General features: G+C 33.0%; 2 protein-coding genes and 1 pseudogene across 2 annotated transcripts; 1 reads left to right on the top strand and 2 right to left on the bottom strand.

Annotated features, from left to right (window-relative positions):
* Positions 1–173: 173 nt before the first annotated feature.
* On the bottom strand, positions 174–4,851 carry LOC133173057 (3-oxoacyl-[acyl-carrier-protein] reductase FabG-like). The gene is made up of 9 exons (XM_061307970.1): positions 4,683–4,851; positions 4,170–4,309; positions 3,771–3,863; positions 3,019–3,157; positions 2,897–2,937; positions 2,670–2,739; positions 2,545–2,581; positions 2,387–2,453; positions 174–943 (listed from the first exon to the last, which is right to left on the bottom strand). Exons 1-9 carry the CDS (start codon positions 4,720–4,722, stop codon positions 785–787), a joined length of 786 nt encoding a protein of 261 aa, XP_061163954.1. The 5' UTR covers positions 4,723–4,851; the 3' UTR covers positions 174–784.
* A 12-nt stretch (positions 4,852–4,863) lies between these two features.
* LOC133173905 (sorting nexin-5-like) lies at positions 4,864–8,641 on the top strand (annotated as a pseudogene).
* A 1,664-nt stretch (positions 8,642–10,305) lies between these two features.
* Positions 10,306–17,087, bottom strand: LOC133173047 (3-oxoacyl-[acyl-carrier-protein] reductase FabG-like). The gene is made up of 9 exons (XM_061307958.1): positions 16,906–17,087; positions 15,682–15,821; positions 13,917–14,009; positions 12,785–12,923; positions 12,663–12,703; positions 12,436–12,505; positions 12,311–12,347; positions 12,153–12,219; positions 10,306–10,775 (listed from the first exon to the last, which is right to left on the bottom strand). Exons 1-9 carry the CDS (start codon positions 17,027–17,029, stop codon positions 10,617–10,619), a joined length of 870 nt encoding a protein of 289 aa, XP_061163942.1. The 5' UTR covers positions 17,030–17,087; the 3' UTR covers positions 10,306–10,616.
* Positions 17,088–23,594: the final 6,507 nt, after the last annotated feature.

Below are 23,594 nucleotides of genomic sequence, written 5' to 3'. Positions count from 1 at the left end.
ATGGCAACCTCCCCCTGATCAATGGCTGCTGTCAATGACTGCTTTTCTAAAAACTTTTATCACAAAGGAAATTGACCTTAATAAAAGGGTAATAATTAAGGAGTTGAAATAGACACACTCCGCTTTTTGGCTCCAAATTGTTATCATTTTTAAAAAAAATCTAATTACAACCATTTGCCAAATAAATATTTAATATGTAAATGCATATTCAAAATTTGGATTACGTAAGATTTACCATTACCAGAATGATTAGTCCTGAAGCTGTAAAATGAAGGTCATCAAGCAAAATCTGAAACATGATGTATGTATTCTCCAATCTTTGCAAGTTTGGCTATTGTTGGATTTGTATTCACTTTGGGATGGATCTCGTTATAAAAATAGCACCATTATTAATCCCAAAAACCAACATCCAAAGCATCATTACTGATTATGCATCCCCAGATGCATAATTTTACATAAAAAAGTCACAATGCAGATTTTCTTTAGTTATTTCTCTACCGTTTGTATGTCTGGATTCTTTAAAATGTGCATTTTAAAACTAAAATTTATTGTTTGCATGTCGCTCCACCAGCTAAGGGCTGCATCGTTGGAATGGTTTAATAATATTTGTAAAAGATAAATGCACTGAAGAACTCCATTCAGAGTAGAATCAAGGCTGTGAAAGATAAGCGAGGGAGGCATAGGAGATTTTGATTTTCACTTTAGGGGGGCAATTGACATAAAATCTGAAAGTCCGAAAATCTCTCAGGCCATATTATTCTATAAACCAAAAATGTAATTTACATCACAGGGGCATTACGGCGTGACGCCCTCCATCCACATAAATTAGTTCTCCTGTGATCGATGATGATTGGTCCGAGGCTAGAAACAGGATCACCTTGGCAACCTCTTCCGGTTCAACAGCTCCCGTCAGAGGCTGCAGTTCCTTCTGCTTTTCTATGTACTGCAACATACAATAAAATTGTTTATTATCGACGATGATAACATATTTATGCAATATATGACACTCAGTAAACTAAACAAAGATTTAAACATCTTTGCGCATCGAGTCAAATTAAAAAAAATGACTCGGCCCCATTACTTTTAAGGATGTTTCAGGATGAAGTATTCAGTGTATTGTGTATTTTTTTTAAGTCTGTCTGATATAGACCGGAACTGACCCATAAAATAATTTTCGAAAAGAAGCGTTTTGTGTATAAAAAAAAAGTTTTATATTTTGAAATACAAAATGTGATGTGCTGTAGATGTGCAAAAAGATTTTGAAATTTTCATTTTCACCCTGGGGCTTATAAGGATTTGATAAGCGACGTTTTTTCTACAAATTCTTAAACTTCTCTTTTTTTTTTACGCTCCGTGATTGGAAGGTCGTGGGTTCAAACCCGGCTGCGGCTGACTTAAGTCGGAAGCAACTCTACCTTTGCCACATCCGGAACACCTAGAGGTGTTCCGGATGCCTTTGCCAAGCACTCGGCACTTTCAAGTGAAAGTTGCTGGTCTTTCTGATGAGACCTTATTTAAAAATCGAGGCACCGTGGTCACGACAGGGGTTGCCACGATAAAGAACCCTCACTGCTCAATGGCCCTAAGTGCCGAGTAAAGATCTAAATTTGAAACCCTTCACCGGTATATGGTGACGTCTCTATATGAGTGAAATTCTCGAACGAGACGTAAAACAAGATACAATCAATCTTTTTTTTGAAGCAATAGGCAAATCATCTTTTGGAATGTGATTGGCGACGTCCTGTAGATGTGCTATAAGAGTTTGGAATTACCATTTTCACCTTGGGACCAATGGGGAATCCAAAAATCCCCCCCCAAGAAAAAATGGTTCCCAAAACTCCTCTTACATTTTATGCTATAGCCAAATCAGCTTTTGATCTGTGATTGGTAGTTTTCTGTAGATGTGCAATAAGATTTCAGAATTTTTGCTTTCAAAGGGGAGGAAAATTGGGGTACAAACCACAACAATGTTTTTTTTCCTACAAAAACTATATGTTCCTCTGAACTCATGATTTCCTCCTACATTTTATGAAGTAGCCAAATCTACTTTTAGAATATGATTGATTGTGTCTTGTTGATATGTTATAAGGTTTCGTAATTCGCATTTTCGTCCAGGAGCTAAATTCAGGGTAAAAATATGCAATATTTTCTATCCAAAACTCGTTTTAAATAGAATTTATGCTTCATTAAGGTCGATAGGCCCCATGTTCATCTGCGCATTTTATGCTGAAATTGATACAAGTATTGTTGCTTCTTGACTAGTTACCCAGGTACGAAGGAAAACAAAAATTATGAGACAAACTTACTCTCTCTTATGACATCATCTAGTTTTTTTTATTTTTATTTATTTAATGAATTAATTTTTGTTTTGATACTATATGCATACTTGGTTGTAGATTTGCTCCGTCATTCCTGCTCTCTTCTGAAATTCAAAACTCTTGATAACCCCAGGGCTGAAAAGATAAATGAAAATTAGCTTGAACTAGATTCTACAAAACTTATTTAACTCCAATTTGAAATAATTCTCTCCTCTTTATTACTTACTTAACTGAATTAACCCGAACATTTTCTTTGGCTAAATCTATTAAATAAAGGAGAATTCTACATAATGAAATAAAATAAAAACCTATAGGAAGCATTAAGAGAAATATTTATACAAAATAACTGACCAATAGCGAGAGTCCTGGTAAACTGGTCCATTGCTGCTTTACTCATACCGTACACCATCGCAATCGGAAACTGTGGAAGCAAAGTAGTGTTTTTATAAATTGCTAGGATTGAAATTGTACATACAGCAGAATGTGCAACCAGTATATGCATAACAGTCTAAAATATGCTACTTTCCTTTTTATATTCATACAAAAACACTTTTAAATGTAAAATTGGTTTAACTTACAGTACGTTGTCCTGCAAGGCTTGACACATTTACCACACATCCTATAAAAATAGCAAACTCCGTATTGCAACCTTTATTTTAAATATTGTGACTTGCAATTGAATTTCAGCTTCGATTTTTACCTTTAGTTTTCTGCAAGTGAGTAGTACACATCTTGGTGAGAAAAAAAGGGGCGCGGATGTTGAGGTTAAAGGTAGTATCGAACACATCCCTTGTTGTTTCAAGATAATTGACGTATCGACCACTCCCTGCATTGTTCACCTAAATTTTTAAAATAATATGACGATTTTTTTTTCTGTTCCCCAACAGGAAAAGGTAACTAATTTAGAATAAAAAGTTTTTTGAATCAAAACTCGAGACAGGAATCCATAATTCAAAATATAACAAATGAATCAAAATAAATCTTAACCAAGGTTCGTGTATGCCATAACAGTTTGCCAAGTTGGAATAATGATATTTCAGTTTTTTAACCAATATAAAATATTTGACTGATTTGTAATTATTTCCATCCCTGAACAACAATCTATGGTTCTTTATCATATTTGATGCCTTTTTATAGTTGATGACTTAAATGAAAAATATCTGTTATATTAAATATCATTTCATTATTTGTTATCGTTTTTAATTCATATTTTAACAAATCCTTTCTTTTTTTCTTTTTCCTTCTTGTACCAACTTTATATGAAATTAATAGAAAATCTTTTAATGATGGATATATACTTTTTAATAACAGATCTGTGCATTTATTAACTAAAAACAGATTTGGGTAAATATGTTCATTTAACCTTAGCTTATAAATCAAATACTGGAGGGTTTGAGTACAAAAATACATGTTATACCCACCCACCCCACCCCCGCCCCCGAAACAGCTTACCAGTACGTCGATTTGTCCGTATTTCTCTAGAGTCGATCCAACCAAACCTTTCAAATTTTCTTCATTCGTGACATCACATCCTTTGACTAACACCTATGCCCATTATCAAGAGGAAAAAAAAATGAAAAGGGATGGACTCATTATTTTCAAACTTTTTAAAAATTTTATTTGTGATGTGCCACTATTTCTTACCCCAAAGGGCAGTCTTTTTAAAGATCTTTTTATGCAATTTGAGTTAGATTTTTAAAAAACATTGTTCACTCAAAGGTGAATGTCTATCAGGAATTACCACCACTTTCTACTTTAAACGAGACTGATTCTCTGTACCTTTGGTTCAAGAACGCAGCCAAAGCAGCCTACTAAAATGTATACATACTTGCTGAGTTACGATATACTTGCCTTTTCTTGTGGTAGTCCCTTAGCCGAGCATTCATTAGCTACATTGTTTAGTTTCTCCAGATTCCGTGCCGCTAAAACTAACCTTGCACCAGCTTTGGCGAATGCAAGTGCAGTTGCAGCTCCTATTCCAGAATTAGCACCTGTTATCAAATATCCAAATTTAACAAAAATCAAGAAAGTCAATATCTGAATTTGAATATGTTGATTGTATGCTGTTTTTAAGGATGAGATCAAAACATAACACAACTGTGGAAACATATGACAACATTACGGATATACGACTCCCTTGCTCTAATGTTTACTGGACACTGTTCCATTGCTTCAATATGGTAAGACAAACTAGTTTTCCATTCCATTTGCTTGAACCTTTACAGGGAGGCTCATTTACGTCACATCGAAAAAAGGGGATATTATAAATACATGTATTACATGCAATGACTAAAAACAAATAAATTGCTAAAGTTTTTTTAACATCAGAAAATTTATAACCATAGAATAAGTGAAAAAACTTACCTGTTATAATTATGACTTTGTTAAAAAGGGAAGCCATCATCCTAAATGCATAAACAACGTAATTCAACAGGTTCCTTACCGCCTGCGTAACTAGGCAACTCGATTTAATGAGAAAAGATTTAGCTTAATTTTGTTTATCAATTACATATATCTACTGCAGGCATCACTAACATTCATAAATATGACAGCAACTACTGTTTGCTGAGTCAATTAACGCACTTGGATGTAATTTGTAAAGTCAATTATGAGGCATAATTTTGTTCCTCAGTCGTAGTATGGGAAAAGTTTTTTTTAACCGTTTTTTTTTCTCTAGCATCAAATACTTTTTGACCGCCAGTGTTTGCAGTCACTACTCAACCGGTTGTGATGAAACCTTTGTAGTGGGTTGTTAGGCAGATGCGTGAAACGATGTTCATCTTGGTCAAATAGCCACACTTCCAAGTTTTTGAATGAAGTGATCTGTAATCAAATATTTCTGGTAATCTATTTGGATAATTGAAGTCGATCATTTGAGATTTTTCGAGCAAATATACACAGAGAAAAACTCTGATAGACAGACAGTTTTAGTCTGATTGCAATAAATCTTGCCAAAAGAGACTTAACCAAGGATCATTATTCTATTTAATGCAGTTGCAAAGTTTCAAGCCAAGTCCTACTTTGCTTTTCCTTTGCTTTAAGTACAAACCAGTAGAGCTACAGTCTCATCAGAGACTTCTGGTTGTTTTTAAATATAGTTGGGTAGTGAGGAGTCTGAAGAAGTAGTCCGCGAGTATGAAGACTTAGAATGGCTACAGCATTGCTTAATGACTGAAGATGGAGTTGTGGGCTGCATTGTAAGTGTTAAAACATGTTTATGAAAAATTGACATTCTTTTACTAAAATTTTGCAAATCTTGATATGGTCTCATCACAACACATCCGTATCTCTGAATGATACATTTAAATATTTCCTTGCTATCACTTTACATTCTTCCTCTTATAGGATTAAAAGGCTAGCAACAAAGGAAGTTACACTTATTTATCTCAAGTTACTTGTGACTCTGAGCCTTTATGTGACAAACTGATTTATTAAATTCACCTCTTTTAGATCCCTCCCCTTCCTGCAAAGGCAGAATATGATGCCAAGGCTGCCGAGTCCAAAACAAAGAAGCAGCTAGGCAGTGATGCCAATATCATCATGGCTGATGAGTTTCACAAAGACTGTAGGAATGTAGAAAGGTTTGATAGAAAAAGATATTATATAATCAGACCTTAAAATTCACGTCTTTGCTTCGTTACTCACTATCTCCATAGCAAAGCTAAAATGATTGTTGTATAGAGCATGGGTTCAAAGTTCATAGATTTTAAAGAAAAGACAATTTTCATTTCTGTTGTTATTGTATCTATTTCATTGATAAAACATTTATCTTTTTAAAAAAAAACTCTTTTTACTTGAAAAGGGGATTTTTTAGAACCCGTAGCTATACTTTTTTCAGATACCTGAAAATGGTGATTTCCCATGAAAAGTTTGGAAAAAGTGAATTACTGAAGAAGTTTCTTTGTGAGAAAGAGGTATGTTTTACTTCTGAGAACTGTAAATGTACTGTTTAGTGTATTCCAAAATTAGGGCAAGCATAGGTCATGCACTTTTAGAGCTATTGGTGCTATCAGTGTTATTAAATGTGACATGCCTTAGAGTTTATAATTTGGGTGGTGCCAAAGTATGAATTCTGTAAATAATGAAGCACAAATACTATTCCAGCATTTACATTTTTTAAAAAAATGGACTGATGCATCAACTTTAGGTATTTTAATTATGGAAGCATGAGTATATTGACAGATTATTTTTAGGCAGCAGTGAGGACCAAACTGAAGAAGAGTTTGTTTATGCGAGTCTCCCAGGCAGTGGATGAGGCAAGGAAAGGCCAACACAGGGCAAGTCACGATCATTAATAACGTATAAATAATGTCATCTGCATGAAAGAAAACAGAAGTGTTAGTACCTAGTATGAAGATAAATAAACTGTTTGTTCTATAGGATGTAGATGAATACTTCCAGACACAGCGGGATTGGGCCACTAAATATGCAGCTTGTATGAAAGAGTCTTCTCTGGTAAAATAATGTGTTAGAATTATATATGGTCATTTCATCACTATGTTGTACTCAATTTAATGTTGCATGTACTTCTAATATAATATTCAATGTGTGCAAGACATTTTTAATGGATTTTTTTAAAATGGAATTTCAACAAGATGTTGTTTGCACAAATGAGTGGGTATATGAACATATCTTCAAATAAATGTATCAATGTGCCATAAATCAGTAATCTTTGGCTTACAAGAGAATTGCAATCTGAAATATTATTATCTTAAAAATCCTGATTTTTCTAGGATTAGCCAACTGTTATGGTCACTTAACAACGGTACTCAAGGAGACCATTCCGTTTACAGATGACTCTCAAAAAGAGATGAACAGGTTACATTTGTTTTCTCTCATTTTATACCCAAATGGCATTTAGTGTAAAATATTTCTTGTTACAAAATATGACACATCTGTGATAGCATTTGAAATTTTGATTTCCAGATACCAGTTGATTCTTGGTGAAGGTGCAGAAAATGTCAAGGTGATTAATTCACTTCTTTTAAAAAAGCATGTTACTTTATTTATTTAGCATCTTTAAGAAAAATTAATACCTACACAATCATGGCTGATATTCCCCTATTGTGAAATTTCTTTTTAAATATGACAGAAAATATATAATTAACTTGAAATTGACTTCTGGGGTATATACATATATTTTTATAAGACAATATGAGGTTCAGTTTCTAGCATCTCCTTACATTTACCTTGAACACAAAAACAACTAAATGTAGGATGGATTTGTTTTCATTTCTTCTCATTTCATTTGCAGCATCCCTCCCACCTCCCTCCCTTTCACACCTATCTCCTAGTATATGGTGCTTTCATCTTGAATATAGATTTGAGAATTTTTGTTGTAAATAGATGGCTGCCTTATAGCCATGTTTTCTTCTATATTTCAGCATGGCCTGGAAGTTATGTCTAGAAATGATGAAAAAAGCTTGGGAGTTCATCTTGATCTGTATGCCAAGTAGTTGGAAAGTGTGAAGGTGCATGTAGTTTAGAAACAGCAGATTTTTTTGACCTTCCCCTTCATGAAATCAAATCAAAGGTGACCTAAAAACCAAATCATAAGAATAAATACCCCTTTGGTTACGACAGTCCTCTCTATCCTGTTTTGTAGGAGATGTTATTTAGGAGGACTTGTTTGCTGGTGACATATGAAGATGCCAACAAGTCTCTAGAGAAAGCCAAGCCAAACAAAAGAACAGCAGTGAGCATGATTAAGTTTAAATAAAAATAATAGGTATAACTGAGACTAATTCTCACATTTTCAGAGAATTTTATTTGCATTTTTGTGTATATTTTTAGGCAGAGGAGGTCAAACTTACCACTGAGAAATCATTTGAAGAATGCTCAGACACTGCCCGACAGGAGGTAAATTAAGATCTCAAGTTTTACAATGTTTTGTAAATCAAGAGGCTGCAAAAAAGGAAATCGTTTATTTCTTAAATTCAAATTTGGATAAATTTAACAACAGATTTTCATGTGTTTACAATTTGGATAATTTTGGTTGGATTACTTGATTGATAAAAAGTAATCAGTAGTATCTGGTACATGTATAGATATGTATCACAACATATATTTAATCCTATTTATGCTTTTTTTCCCTCTGCTTCAAAACATTTGACACTAGAATGAATAGTGTCCATTCAATTCTGTTGTAGTTGAAGTCCTTCAGGCAACAGAGACTTTTGGCCTTTGGGGAGGCATTGTCTACGTTTGTCGAGGCTCAGATTAAAACATCTAGAGACAGTATCACTCTCCTGCTCCGGACTCTTAAGTCAATTAAGTGTCCAGATGATAGCAAGGCAACCACAGAATGATTCGTCAAGGATTTAGTTCTATTTATTATTAAGAGAAAAAATGATTCTCCAAAATTCCTTGTCGCCAAATTCTTGTGCCTTCTGCTCGCCTGCATCAGTTGAGCACTTTTTAATGGTGAGGCCATGTCTATAGATACATGTAACAATCAGCAGCCAAAAAAAATTTTTGTTGTTCAATTATTAATAATTTTGAGAAAAGGAAATTTTATGTAACATACAAATTGTATTTTTAGTTGTTACAATTTTGAAGATGTTTTTGATGTACTATCTAGATTTTTAAAAATATTTTCTTCTTTAGAATTGAGCCTTGAAGGTAAACGTAAAAAATAATACACAATTTCTGTGATAACCATTTATTTTACTTGATATTTGACAATGTATCATTTCTATAAGAAATGTATGCCATTTACATTCCATTTAGTCACATTTCAATTCAGCACACATACTAAGCCTTACTGATGTTACTAATTACCCTATGTGTATATTTTTTTTCTGTAGCTATAAAGTACACATTGTGTTCAGTGATTTTTTTTGTATGTGATTGTGATGCCTAAGGATATTAATACATTTACATTCCTGCAAAAATGTTTAGTCAAATAATGTGCAATAATAAATTTTCTACTGATTGTTTATTATATGTTATAGCGTATACAATGTAAAATATTTGCATGGGAAATATTAAAAAATCATACATTTTATCTACATAGTCCTATATCTATAGCATGAAAAAGATCTGACAGTTGATGTATGAAAAACTGTCACTTCCACTGAGAATTACTGAATATAAACAGTCATAGAATTAGATTTCAGACTTTAACAGGAAACGTCTAGAAAACATATACATGTTGTTACTTTTTCATGATCAGCTTTTTGCTTCAATTTACCAATATCTACTGTGGAATAATTTTAATTCATAGAGGTCACGGTTTGTGGGCAACCGAAATTTTACTGATTCAAAAGGACAATTTCGTTGGTGAGCTGTTTATACAGAAGACTCAATGAACCAATATATTGACAACGTTATAGTTCTGTGGACATTAATTCGTGGGTAAGGGTGACCCACGAAATCCATAAAGATTAATTGGTCCCCCACGAACAGTGATGATTCCACAGTATTCCTTTGCAGAGGTTCCTTAGCATGTCCTCTCCAACTATAAAAATAGGTTACTGGTGACTGATGCTAACTGGCTTCATCATGGCAACCCCCCCCCCCCCCCCGGTCAATGGCTGCTGTCAATGACTGCTTTTCTAAAAACTTTTATCACAAAGGAAATTGACCTTAATAAAAGGGTAATAATTAAGGAGTTGAAACAGACAAACTCCGCTTTTTGGCTCCAAATTGATATCATTTTTTAAAAAAATCTAATTACAACCATTTGGCAAATAAATATTTCATATGTAAATGCATATTCAAAATTTGGATTACGTGAGATTTACCATTACCAGAATGATTAATCCTGAAGCTGTGAAATGAAGGTCATCAAGCAAAATCTGAAACATGATGTATGTATTCTCCAATGCAACGTCTTTGCAAGATTGGCTATTGTTGGATTTGTATTCACTTTGGGATGGATCTCGTTATAAAAATAGCACCATTATTAATCCCAGAAACCAACATCCAAAGCATTATTATTGATTATGCATCCCCAGATGCATAATTTTACATAAAAAAGTCACAATGCAGATTTTCTTTAGTTATTTCTCTACCGTTTGTATGTCTGGATTCTTTAAAATGTGCATTTTAAAACTAAAATTTATTGTTTGCATGTCGCTCCACCAGCTAAGGGCTGCATCGTTGGAATGGTTTAATAATATTTGTAAAAGATAAATGCACTGAAGAACTCCATTCAGAGTAGAATCAAGGCTGTGAAAGATAAGCGAGGGAGGCATAGATTTTGATTTTCACTTTAGGGGGGCAATTGACATAAAATCTGAAAGTCCGAAAATCTCTCAGGCCATATTATTCTATAAACCAAAAATGTAATTTACATCACAGGGGCATTAAGACGTGACGCCCTCCATCCACATAAATTAGTTCTCCTGTGATCGATGATGATTGGTCCGAGGCTAGAAACAGGATCACCTTGGCAACCTCTTCCGGTTCAACGGCTCCCGTCAGAGGCTGCAGTTCCTTCTGCTTTTCTATTAACTGCAACATACAATAGAATTGTTTATTATCGACGATGATAACATATTTATGCAATATATGACACTCAGTAAACTAAACAAAGATTTAAACAGTCTGTCTGATATAGACCGGAACTAACCCATAAAATAATTTTCGAAAAGAAGCCTTCTGTGTATAAAAAAAAAGTTTTATATTTTGAAATACAAAATGTGATGTGCTGTAGATGTGCAAAAAGATTTTGAAATTTTCATTTTCACCCTGGGGCTTATAAGGATTTGATAAGCGACGTTTTTTCTACAAATTCTTCTTCCTTAAACTTCTCTTTTTTTTACGCTCCGTGATTGGAAGGTCGTGGGTTCAAACCCCGGCTGCGGCAGACCTAAGCCGGAAGCAACTCTACCTTTGCCACATCCGGAACACCTCGGGCCTTTCTGTGAAAGGCCCGAGGTGTTCCGGATGCCTTTGCCAAGCACTCGGCACTTTCAAGTGAAAGTTGCTGATCTTTCTGATGAGACCTTATTTAAAAACCGAGGCACCGTGCTCACGACAGGGGTTGCCATGATAAAGAACCCTCACTGCTCAATGGCCCTAAGTGCCGAGTAAAGATCTAAATTTGAAACCCTTCACCGGTATATGGTGACGTCTCTATATGGGTGAAATTCTCGAACGAGACGTAAAACAACATACAATCAATCTTTTTTTGAAGCAATTTTGGCAAATCATCTTTTGGAATGTGATTGGCGACGTCCTGTAGATGTGCTATAAAAGTTTGGAATTACCATTTTCACCTTGGGACCAATGGGGAATCTAAAAATCCCCCCCCCCCCAAGAAAAAATGGTTCCCAGAACTCCTCTTACATTTTATGCTATAGCCAAATCAGCTTTTGATCTGTGATTGGTAGTTTTCTGTAGATGTGCAATAAGATTTCAGAATTTTTGCTTTCAAAGGGGAGGAAAATTGGGGTACAAACCACAACAATGTTTTTTTTTCCCCTACAAAAACTATATGTTCCTCTGAACTCATGATTTCCTCCTACATTTTATGAAGTAGCCAAATCTACTTTTAGAATATGATTGATTGTGTCTTGTTGATATGTTATAAGGTTTCGTAATTCGGATGTTCGTCCAGGAGCTAAATTCAGGGCAAAAATATGCAAAATTTTCTATCCAAAACTCGTTTTAAACAGAATTTATGCTTCATTAAGGTCGATAGGCCCCATGTTCATCTGCGCATTTTATGCTGAAATTGATACAAGTATTGTTGCTTCTTGACTAGTTACCCAGGTACGAAGGAAAAAAAATTATGAGACAAACTTACTCTCTCTTATGACATCATCTAGTTTTTTTTATTTTTATTTATTTAATGAATTAATTTTTGTTTTGATACTATATGCATACTTGGTTGTAGATTTGCTCCGTCATTCCTGCTCTCTTCTGAAATTCCAGACTCTTGATATACCCAGGGCTGAAAAGATAAATGAAAATTAGCTTGAACTAGATTCTACAAAACTTATTTAACTCGAATTTGAAATAATTCTCTCCTCTTTATTACTTACTTAACTGAATTAACCCGAACATTTTCTTTGGCCAAATCTATTAAATAAAGGAGAATTCTACATAATGAAATGAAATAAAAACCTATAGGAAGCATTAAGAGAAATATTTATACAAAATAACTGACCAATAGCCAGATTCTTGGTAAACTGGTCCATTGCTGCTTTACTCATACCGTACACCATCGCAATCGGAAACTGGGGAAGCAAAGTAGTGTATTTATAAAATACTAGGATTGAAATTGTACATACAGCAGAATGTGCAACCAGTATATGCATAACAGTCTAAAATATGCTACTTTCCTTTTTATATTCATACAAAAACACTTTTAAACGTAAAATTGGTTTAACTTACAGTACGTTGTCCTGCAAGGCTTGACACATTTACCACACATCCTATAAAAATAGCAAACTCCGTATTGCAACCTTTATTTTATATATTGTGACTTGCAATTGCATTTCAGCTTCGAGTTTTACCTTTAGTTTTCTGCAAGTGAGTAGTACACATCTGGGTGAGAAAAAAAGGGGCGCGGATGTTGAGGTTAAAGGTAGTATCGAACACATCCCTTGTTGTTTCAAGATAATTGACGTATCGAGCACTCCCTGCATTGTTCACCTGAATTTTTAAAATAATATGACGATTTTTTTTCTGTTCCCCAACAGGAAAAGGTAACTAATTTAGAATAAAAAGTTTTTCGAATCAAAACTCGAGACAGGAATCCATAATTCAAAATATAACAAATGAATCAAAATAAATCTTAACCAAGGTTCGTGTATGCCATAACAGTTTGCCAAGTTGAAATAATGACATTTAATTTCTTTAACCAACATAAGATATTTGACTGATTTGTGATTATTTCCATCCCTGAACAAAAATCTATGGTTCTTTATTATATTTGATGCTTTTTTATAGTTGGTAACTTAAGAACCCTCTCTGCACCAGTGCAAAATATTTTTTGGACAATGAGAAAAATATATTGTATAGAGGTGTTAATATTGAGCTTTTCTATTTAATTTTCATTATATGGTACGTGGATTGTCCCCCAGGAAAAAATGTTCAAACAAACACAGTATCAGTGAATAGAAACCACTGTTGTTTACCCCCATAGAGAAAATACATGTAAAAAACATGTTCAATTAATTTATCTTGGCCTTTTAAAATGTTAAGAATACTTGAATTGATTACAAATTGAGTAATATACTGTAAATTTCAATTTATTACAATTTAAATCTAAGGGCAGATCACTCTAATTGCAGAAAAATACCATAGAATCAGAACTCTTTAGTGTTCAGTGTAGAGAGGGTTCTTAAATGAAAAATATCTGCTAAATTAAATATCATTTCATTATTTGTTATCGTTTTTAATTCATATTTTAACAAATTCTTTCTTTTTTCTTTTTCCTTCTTGTACCAACTTTATATGAAATTAATAGAAAATCTTTTAATTATGGATATATACTTTTTAATAACAGATCTGTGCATTTATTAACTAAAAACAGATTTGGGTAAATATGTTCATTTAACCTTAGCTTATAAATTAAATACTGGAGAGTTTGAGTACAAAATACATGTAATACCCACCCCCACCCCCGCCCCCGAAACAGCTTACCAGTACGTCGATTTGTCCGTATTTCTCTAGAGTCGATCCAACCAAACCTTTCAAATTTTCTTCATTCGTGACATCACATCCTTTGACTAATACCTATGCCCATTATCAAGAGGAAAAAAAATGAAAAGGGATGAACTCATTATTTTCAAACTTTTTAAATATTTTATTGATGATGTGCCACTATTTCTTACCCCAAAGGACAGTCTTTTTAAAGATCTTTTTATGCAATTTCAATTAGATTTTTAAAAACATTTTTCACTCAAAGGTGAATGTCTATCAGGAATTACCACCACTTTCTACATTCTACAGACTGATTCTCTGTACCTTTGGTTCAAGAACGCAGCCAAAGCAGCCTACTAAAATCTATACTTAGAAATTAATAAATTTTGCAAATAAACTCCGAAACGGGTGCACCAGAGTTCTTACTTACTCCTCTAACAATACACTAGATACAAGATGATGTCCGTAAACTATATTTAGATTTCACTCGCAAAGTAGGTTTCGTACATTATATTAAAAGTCTACTTTTATTTTCTTTTAACAGCCATGAAATAGCAAAAACGTGAGTACGGTGGCGTTTCCGGTTGGCGGATCTAAGTTGCTCGCAATTTTTAATGAAACTGACAACAAGCAATCGTTTATTTATTTCATAAAACGTCATCACTGAATTATTCATTCAAAACTTGATTTAAATGATATAAAAGAAATAAGTTGTGATAACCGATTAAAAAGGGAAATTTGTAAATTATTTTCGTCATTCACCGATCTTAATATTGAAGGAAGCTTCTAGAACATCATATAGCATCGAGCCCGATGTTTAAAAAAACGAGGTGCTGCATAACATAAAAAAAGGCTTTTGTGTGATTGGTCATTGAAATAATGGTAAATCATTGATAACACTATAAGTTGTGAATATATTTATATATCGAAAGACTATTACCTATATATATATATATATATATATATATACATGTATGTAGTAGGTTTTCCTTATAAATTTATCGGTAAAATTTGTAACATGAAACATTTTTTGAAACATTTTATATATTCCTTACTGAGAGCATCGTGGCAACGAACCCGAAGTACAATTTGTACTTCGTAATAAACTTGCTTACATGTAAAGAGAAAATTAATGAATAAGGAATTGTTCAAAACAATTAAAGATGTAAAATTTTGTGCTTTAATCAATACATTTCATTTTTTTCTGAAAACAGTCTTTTGTATCAAATACTCGGCCTATTCATAGGGCGTTAAAAGCTAATTTTACACAGGTATTTGAGTCTTGGTGCATAAATATGTATGTACCTTATTGATATGTAAAAAAAAGTTAAGTACATTATTTACATATCAGCAAGGTGCAAACATATTTATAAACAAAGACCCAAGTACCTGTGAATTTTGACCCCCCCTCCCCCCAAATCAATTTATCAGTAAAATGTGCATATTCACTGCTTTTATTCTTGACGGAAATGAAATAAGAGCATCTGAAGTACAATATCCATAACATAGTATAAGAGGTTTCACAATAAACGTCAATTAATGAAATTGTTAATTTTAAAGTTTTTACAAGGGGGGGGGGGGGGGACGTACATCTACTTCATGCGGGAATTTGAACAAAGTATTTCTCCCTGCTATAATCCTGTAGGTTGTCAGTAGAAACTACAAAATATTTTCTGTCGGTAGTAACTAGTATGAATTCAATTCCCCGCGCTTGCGCGGGATTTCATCTAGTGTATGCATACTTCCTGCGTTACGATATACTTGCCTTTTCTTGTGGTAGTCCCTTTGCCGAGCATTCATTAGCTACATTGTTTAGTTTCTCCAGATTCCGTGCCGCTAAAACTAACCTTGCACCAGCTTTGGCAAATGCAAGTGCAGTTGCAGCTCCTATTCCAGAATTAGCACCTGTTATCAAATATCCAAATTTAACAAAAATCAAGAAAGTCAATATTTGAATCTGAGTATGTTGATTGTATGCTGTTTTTAAGGATGAGATCCAAACATAGCACAACTGTCGAAATATATGACAACGGATACACGACTCTCTTGCTCTAATGTTTACTGGACACTGTTCCATTGCTTCAATATGGTAAGACTTAAGGTTTTGCCAAAGTTCAATATGTCCAAAATTTTATTTGTACAGTAGCTCCAAAACTATGTGATTTATAAAGTTAAAACTTTTACAGTTTATAAATATATCATTAATGAACAGATAGAAAGTATCACTTGATAACAAAAACTTTAAAAAAATATTTATCGAGAAAAATTCTTTTTAAAAAAATGCATATATTTAAAAGAAATACACCTAATTAATTCCGTACTTTTAGTGAAAGCCATCATTGCAGAAACAATATATGTTTATCAATGAAGGGCAAGTTGGACTTCTATAGCCTCTGAAAAGTTGTTTTCCCTGTTCATTTTGTCCAAATGTTAAGATTTGAAACCGAAAGTACATTGCAAATGACGGATTTTATAGGGGTCTTGTCTTTATACATGTCATGCTTTCAATGACAGCCTTTCAGAGACCATTCACGTCCAACTTGCCCTTCACTGATAAACATATATTATTTCTGCAATGATGGTTTTCACTAAAAGTACAGAATTAAGGAGGTGCATTTTTTTTTTAAAAATATGCAAATTTTTTTACTTTTTTCCCTCAAAAAATTTTTTTTTTAATATTTTTGTTTTCAAGTGATACTTTCTATCTGTTAATCAATGATATATTTATAAACTGTAAAAGTTTTAACATTATACCTCACATAGTTTTGGAGCTATTGTAAAAATAAATTTTTGGATATCTTGGCCTTTGGCAAAACCTTAAACTAGTTTTCCATTCCATTTGCTCGAACCTTTACAGGGAGGCTCATTTACGTCACATCGAAAACGGGGATATTATAAATATTACATGCAATGACTAAAAACAAATAAGTTGCTTAAGTTTTTTTAACATCAGAAAATTTATAACCATAGAATAAGTGAAAAAACTTACCTGTTATAATTACGACTTTGTTAAAAAGGGAAGCCATTATCCTAAATGCATAAAAATTCAACAGCTTAAATTCCTTACTATGGCACGCCGATTGCGTCAAAATTATTTTCTGCAGAACGATCATGATTTTATACACGAGCTTGATGAAAAATATACACGAGTAAAATAAAAATGCACTTATCGGTAAAAATTGCACATAGTTTGAAAGATTTTTACACAAACAGAACGAAAAATACACGAATTCCGAAATTTTTTACACGATTAAGGGGTATAAAAATCAAAAACTGCACGAGCAGAGGAAACTAAAAATTACACAAACAATTTTACTGCGCATACAGCTGCGCATATCATTATTATGCATATAGAATATTCATCGTGTTCTTGGTTTTCTGTACTCTTTATCTCTTCATGAATGTTGGACGTAATCGAGAGAAAATGGCGTTGACGATGATATGCATGTTTGTTTGCTTCTTTATTTCTTTGCTAGTCGCCCGCGTGGCGCAGTGGTTAGAGCGTCTGCTCTAGAGTCGCGGCGTAAGGAGTTGATCCTTACGTCGCGGGTTCGAATCCCACTGTGGGACGTGGAGACCGGTCCTTCGGATGAGACCGTATAAACCGAGGTCCCGTGTCGCAGTAGGTGCTGGCACGAAAAAGATCCCTCACTGCTCAATGGCCGTAAGTGCCGAGTATAGGACAAAATTTGCAGCTCTCCACCGGCAAGTGGTGGCGTCTCCATATGAGTGAAAAATTCTCGAGAGGGACGTTAAACAACATACAAACAAACAAACAATATTTCTTTGCTAAAACTCGGTCTGATTTCTAGCTGATGCCAATCGAACGAATGAAGTGTTTTCTTGTGAACTGTAAGAAAAAATTAAAAGTTGCTCGGAGATATCATATTTTCTTATATTGACCGAGATCCTAGCCAAAATATGGAGGTATTATATGATGCCGGACATAAATTGTGGCAAGAAAGGAATCGCATGTTTGTGTTAATGCGGGGGGAAAAAGTACCATTGCATATGATGCACTCGACTCCGAACTAAAAGTAATACATGTAGCAAACTCTAAATTCCTAACGATAAACATATCTTGCTTTTAAAAAAAAGATATAGAATTGTTTTTTTTTTAAATATATACTCTAAGGCCTTTTAAAAATCTCTAACTCATAGATACAACTTTAACGGAAAGTACTTGTATAAAATAAAATTAACACATGTATAATAAAACGATTAATAAAGTGGATTCTTCATGAAAATGATGGCAGAATTATTTCTGATTATAATTTATTTTGGTACTTCTCATTTGTTCTAATTATGAATTAATTTGGGAAGATTTTTTTTTTCATTTAGGAGTAGAAAATTATTCAGTATTTTTTTTTTATTTTCAAAAAGATTAAAAAGTGGAGATTACCTGAACATAGAAAATATTTTATTTCTAATTATACATGTATTTTTACTAGGGATGGCAACGAATATTCGAACATTCGAATATTCATTCGATGAGTTGATATTCGAATATGAATTTAAGATTCGAATATTCGGTGTTTTTCAGATTTCATAAAAAGAAGTACTATGGTTAATAAATTTTGATTAGAATGGAATTATCCCTGTTTAATTTACTAGCGATAAATTTCGATCACCTGATTTCTTTTACTGCTTTCTTATCTTATAGATATACTGAATTACATTTATTTTGTTTTGAGTAAGGTGTTAATTAAAGAATTGTAAATTAATGCTTTATGTATAATACAAAACGTACTTTCATAGTTTTTATTAGTTAGATACGATCGGATCTAGAACGGAGGACAACAAAATGAAAACCTTCTTAGAATGTCTAAAAGACGTGAAGAGTATACTTATCAAAATAAATTTAATTGATCATTGAATGAATGTCCGATAGAATTAGTCTGTAATTAACATTATAAAGGGCTCAATTTCAGAATAAATGTGTAAATTACTTGATTATCTCGGGTTGTACATAATCCTGAATTATATTATAGTGTAGGCTGATATCCTCATATTGTATAAGTAAAAATTTTTTACTTATACAATATGAGGATATCAGCCTACACTATTATGAATTCCTTCCGTGATATCGCATATTTTCAGTCATAAACTACTCAATAAAAAACAAGACATTCCTGAGGGTATAAGAGTTACCCTCATTCGTAATGGCGATTACTTGATAAATGCTTTCACTTTTAATAAAAAGGATCAGATAATTAAAGGGAAATATATATATACTCTATGTGCTGTAGTACATGTGGTTTTGTGTTTTGATACTTAAAAATAACAAAACTCTACTCAAATGATCCTGGCACTGGTAAAACATATCATCAGTGGCGGATCTGGTTCGTGGATTGATTGGAGTCGCAAAATCTGAATCTATGTATTTATTAAAGTTTCAAATCGTTGGACCATAATGACACATCAGAAATTTTAAAAATATAGTGAATTACTAAATACATCTACGTACAGTGTTACAAATAAGAAAATGGAAATGGATATTAGAATAAATAGAAAGAACATAGAATGTGTTTTATCACTCTTGAATAATGCAAATAAATTATGTTCTTTATGGAGCTCGAGGTTTGACAAATATTTTCCAAGATAACAATTTATCTTTACATTTCGAATTTGTATGCATAAAATTTTAATTATTTTCCGAACACTCAGTTTTTGTAATAACACTTTTTTACCCAAATCTATAGTCGTTATAAAAAAAGAACATGACTGTATAATTATAAAATGAAAATAATCTTCAATAACATTAAAGGAACATATTTTATACAAGATTCTTTTTTTAAAAGATTATTCATGTGCACATCTAACGTTTTTGAAAATTCAGATTATGAGTTAAAAAGCCTAATCTATGCAATTTGTATTTTGTACGTATACATGTACAAGTAATTAAAAGTTTGCTTTATAACAATATTGTACATGTGTATCAATGGCATCAACCAGGTCTTGTTTTACTTCGAGCATGACTACGAATAAATATAAGAAAACATGTGATGAATATAAACCTCAAGAAATCTTTGTTTTATTACCGTGTGAAAATTTATTATTGTCAAAATCTGCATTGAAAATAAATATGCATGTGTAGCCAAGTCCCAGCTAATTAAGTTCATCTTGTATGTCTTCCTGAATTTGGTCTTACAATATCGTTACAGTTCAGTTGAATTTCACTACTTCCGTACACTATTATATGTACCCTTAAATTCTTAGAAAATATTTCAGGCACGTAGCATCAGTAGGGGCTTGCCCCCCCCCCCCTTTTTTTCCAAACATAACCTACTTCTTTTGTAAATGTCCACTGAAAATCTGGTCCCCCCTTTGCTGTAGGACAGTTTAAATCAAAGTAATTTGGTATTATAATGTGTTTCGAAAAGAAAGTGGAAGGCCCCCCTCCCCCCTCCCCCCCCCCCCCACACACACACACACGAAATAGGATTTTTGACTTTGGCAGGTAGGTTGTCAAAAAAAAAAAATTCTGGCTGCCCCCACCACTTTCAAAAATGATACTACGTGCCTGTATTTTATAATTTTAAATTTTCTTAACTCTTTTATATGCATTTTGACTATTCAAAATAGACTACCGCAGGTACATTAAAAACAACATAAATTAAGCTTTAATTCACATAAGTAAAACGACTGTATAATTTTTCTACATTTTATGAAATCACCACACGTTGCTCAAAAGTTAAGACCATGTACTACATGTACTTTATTACATACATATATCAAAAAGTGAGATATGCATTTCAATATTAAAATTTAAGTTGCACAATTATTTGCTCGAGTTTCTTTACTGTTGACTCCCAAAAAGTTTTCGGTCAAATTCCACAACCCAGATGATCGCAACATTGCTTCAAAATCTTTGTATGAATTGCTAGTAATATAATTTTTAATCAAAAGGTATTATTGGTGTGTCAAATATCTATAAATCGATTAGCGTACAGTTGTCTTTCGTTCCAGAACCAGCAGGGAGGGATCTCTGTATGAAAAGGTCACGCATGTACATCCTTGATTATTACCAAAAGTATACTCAGTGGGTGGTGGAGGAGAGAAGAGTTTGATTTGTTGTTAACTCTCCTGTATTATATCACATGTTGTTTTTATTTATTTTTATTTAGGCCTATATGTCATTGTTTTAAACTTTCAAAAGAAATTGCTATACAGAGGAATGACATACTTTAAAAAATCCAACAATTAAACACACAACTGGTAATATGCAACCCCCCTTTTTACGTTATTTATACATGTTTTCTGTGTAGAATGTTTTTTATTCAGGGGTGTTCATATACTACAAGTTTAAGATTATGTGCCAGTCAATTTATCTACATAATATACGTTGTACATGTTCTTGAGAGTCTAGCGGAATTTCAAAAGAATCTTTTTTAAAAAGATTACTTACACGTTACTTCTCCTTATGTATTTATAATATGTTTCAAGCATCCAAGCCACATTGAGCTGCTCTCTAATGAATATTAATGACATGTGCGCAATGAGGATGCGTAGCATATTATGTCGATGTTGTATTCTCATAATAATAGGTATAACTGAGACTAATTCTCACATTTTCAGAAAATTTTATTTGCATTTTTGTGTATATTTTTAGGCAGAGGAGGTCAAACTTACCACTGAGAAATCATTTGAAGAATGCTCAGACACTGCCCGACAGGAGGTAAATTAAGATCTCAAGTTTTACAATGTTTTGTAAATCAAGAGGCTGCAAAAAAGGAAATCGTTTATTTCTTAAATTCAAATTTGGATAAATTTAACAACAGATTTTCATGTGTTTACAATTTGGATAATTTTGGTTGGATTACTTGATTGATAAAAAGTAATCAGTAGTATCTGGTACATGTATAGATATGTATCACAACATATATTTAATCCTATTTATGCTTTTTTCCCTCTGCTTCAAAACATTTGACACTAGAATGAATAGTGTCCATTCAATTCTGTTGTAGTTGAAGTCCTTCAGGCAACAGAGACTTTTGGCCTTTGGGGAGGCATTGTCTACGTTTGTCGAGGCTCAGATTAAAACATCTAGAGACAGCATCACTCTCCTGCTCCGGACTCTCAAGTCAATTAAGTGTCAGATGATAGCAAGGCAACCACAGAATGATTCGTCAAGGATTTAGTTCTATTTATTATTAAGAGAAAAGATGATTCTCCAAAATTCCTTGTCGCCAAATTCTTGTGCCTTCTGCTCGCCTGCATCAGTTGAGCACTTTTTAATGGTGAGGCCATGTCTATAGATACATGTAACAATCAGCAGCCAAAAAAAATTTTTGTTGTTCAATTATTAATAATTTTGAGAAAAGGAAATTTTATGTAACATACAAATTGTATTTTTAGTTGTTACAATTTTGAAGATGTTTTTGATGTACTATCTAGATTTTTAAAAATATTTTCTTCTTTAGAATTGAGCCTTGAAGGTAAACGTAAAAAATAATACACAATTTCTGTGATAACCATTTATTTTACTTGATATTTGACAATGTATCATTTCTATAAGAAATGTATGCCATTTACATTCCATTTAGTCACATTTCAATTCAGCACACATACTAAGCCTTACTGATGTTACTAATTACCCTATGTGTATATTTTTTTTCTGTAGCTATAAAGTACACATTGTGTTCAGTGATTTTTTTTGTATGTGATTGTGATGCCTAAGGATATTAATACATTTACATTCCTGCAAAAATGTTTAGTCAAATAATGTGCAATAATAAATTTTCTAATGATTGTTTATTATATGTTATAGCGTATACAATGTAAAATATTTGCATGGGAAATATTAAAAAATCATACATTTTATCTACATAGTCCTATATCTATAGCATGAAAAAGATCTGACAGTTGATGTATGAAAAACTGTCACTTCCACTGAGAATTACTGAATATAAACAGTCATAGAATTAGATTTCAGACTTTAACAGGAAACGTCTAGAAAACATATACATGTTGTTACTTTTTCATGATCAGCTTTTTGCTTCAATTTACCAATATCTACTGTGGAATAATTTTAATTCATAGAGGTCACGGTTTGTGGGCAACCGAAATTTTACTGATTCAAAAGGACAATTTCGTTGGTGAGCTGTTTATACAGAAGACTCAATGAACCAATATATTGACAACGTTATAGTTCTGTGGACATTAATTCGTGGGTAAGGGTGACCCACGAAATCCATAAAGATTAATTGGTCCCCCACGAACAGTGATGATTCCACAGTATTCCTTTGCAGAGGTTCCTTAGCATGTCCTCTCCAACTATAAAAATAGGTTACTGGTGACTGATGCTAACTGGCTTCATCATGGCAACCCCCCCCCCCCCCCGGTCAATGGCTGCTGTCAATGACTGCTTTTCTAAAAACTTTTATCACAAAGGAAATTGACCTTAATAAAAGGGTAATAATTAAGGAGTTGAAACAGACACACTCCGCTTTTTGGCTCCAAATTGATATCATTTTTTTTAAAAAATCTAATTACAACCATTTGGCAAATAAATATTTCATATGTAAATGCATATTCAAAATTTGGATTACGTGAGATTTACCATTACCAGAATAATTAGTCCTGAAGCTGTGAAATGAAGGTCATCAAGCAAAATCTGAAACATGATGTATGTATTCTCCAATGCAACGTCTTTGCAAGTTTGGCTATTGTTGGATT

Source organism: Saccostrea echinata, unplaced genomic scaffold (assembly GCF_033153115.1).
Source record: "Saccostrea echinata isolate AGI-Se365-2 ecotype Australia unplaced genomic scaffold, CSIRO_AGI_Sech_v1 ptg000056l, whole genome shotgun sequence".
NCBI classification, from domain to species: domain Eukaryota; kingdom Metazoa; phylum Mollusca; class Bivalvia; order Ostreida; family Ostreidae; genus Saccostrea; species Saccostrea echinata.
Note: the sequence above shows the minus strand (reverse complement) of the source record. Positions and strands in the feature narration are given on the sequence as shown.

Excerpts from the sequence above, each read along its gene's own strand:
- LOC133173057 (XM_061307970.1), bottom strand. The coding sequence starts at position 4,722 with ATGATGGCTTCCCTTTTTAACAAAGTCATAATTATAACAG. Across the intron at positions 2,582-2,669 it reads TACCAGGACTCTCGCTATTG|ATTTAGCCAAAGAAAATGTT; the intron begins GTCAGTTATTTT and ends TTTATTTAATAG. Across the intron at positions 944-2,386 it reads CGGAGCAAATCTACAACCAA|TACATAGAAAAGCAGAAGGA; the intron begins GTATGCATATAG and ends TGTATGTTGCAG.
- LOC133173047 (XM_061307958.1), bottom strand. The coding sequence starts at position 17,029 with ATGATCGTTCTGCAGAAAATAATTTTGACGCAATCGGCGTGCCATAGT. Across the intron at positions 12,704-12,784 it reads TCACTTGCAGAAAACTAAAG|GATGTGTGGTAAATGTGTCA; the intron begins GTAAAACTCGAA and ends CTATTTTTATAG. Across the intron at positions 12,348-12,435 it reads TACCAAGAATCTGGCTATTG|ATTTGGCCAAAGAAAATGTT; the intron begins GTCAGTTATTTT and ends TTTATTTAATAG.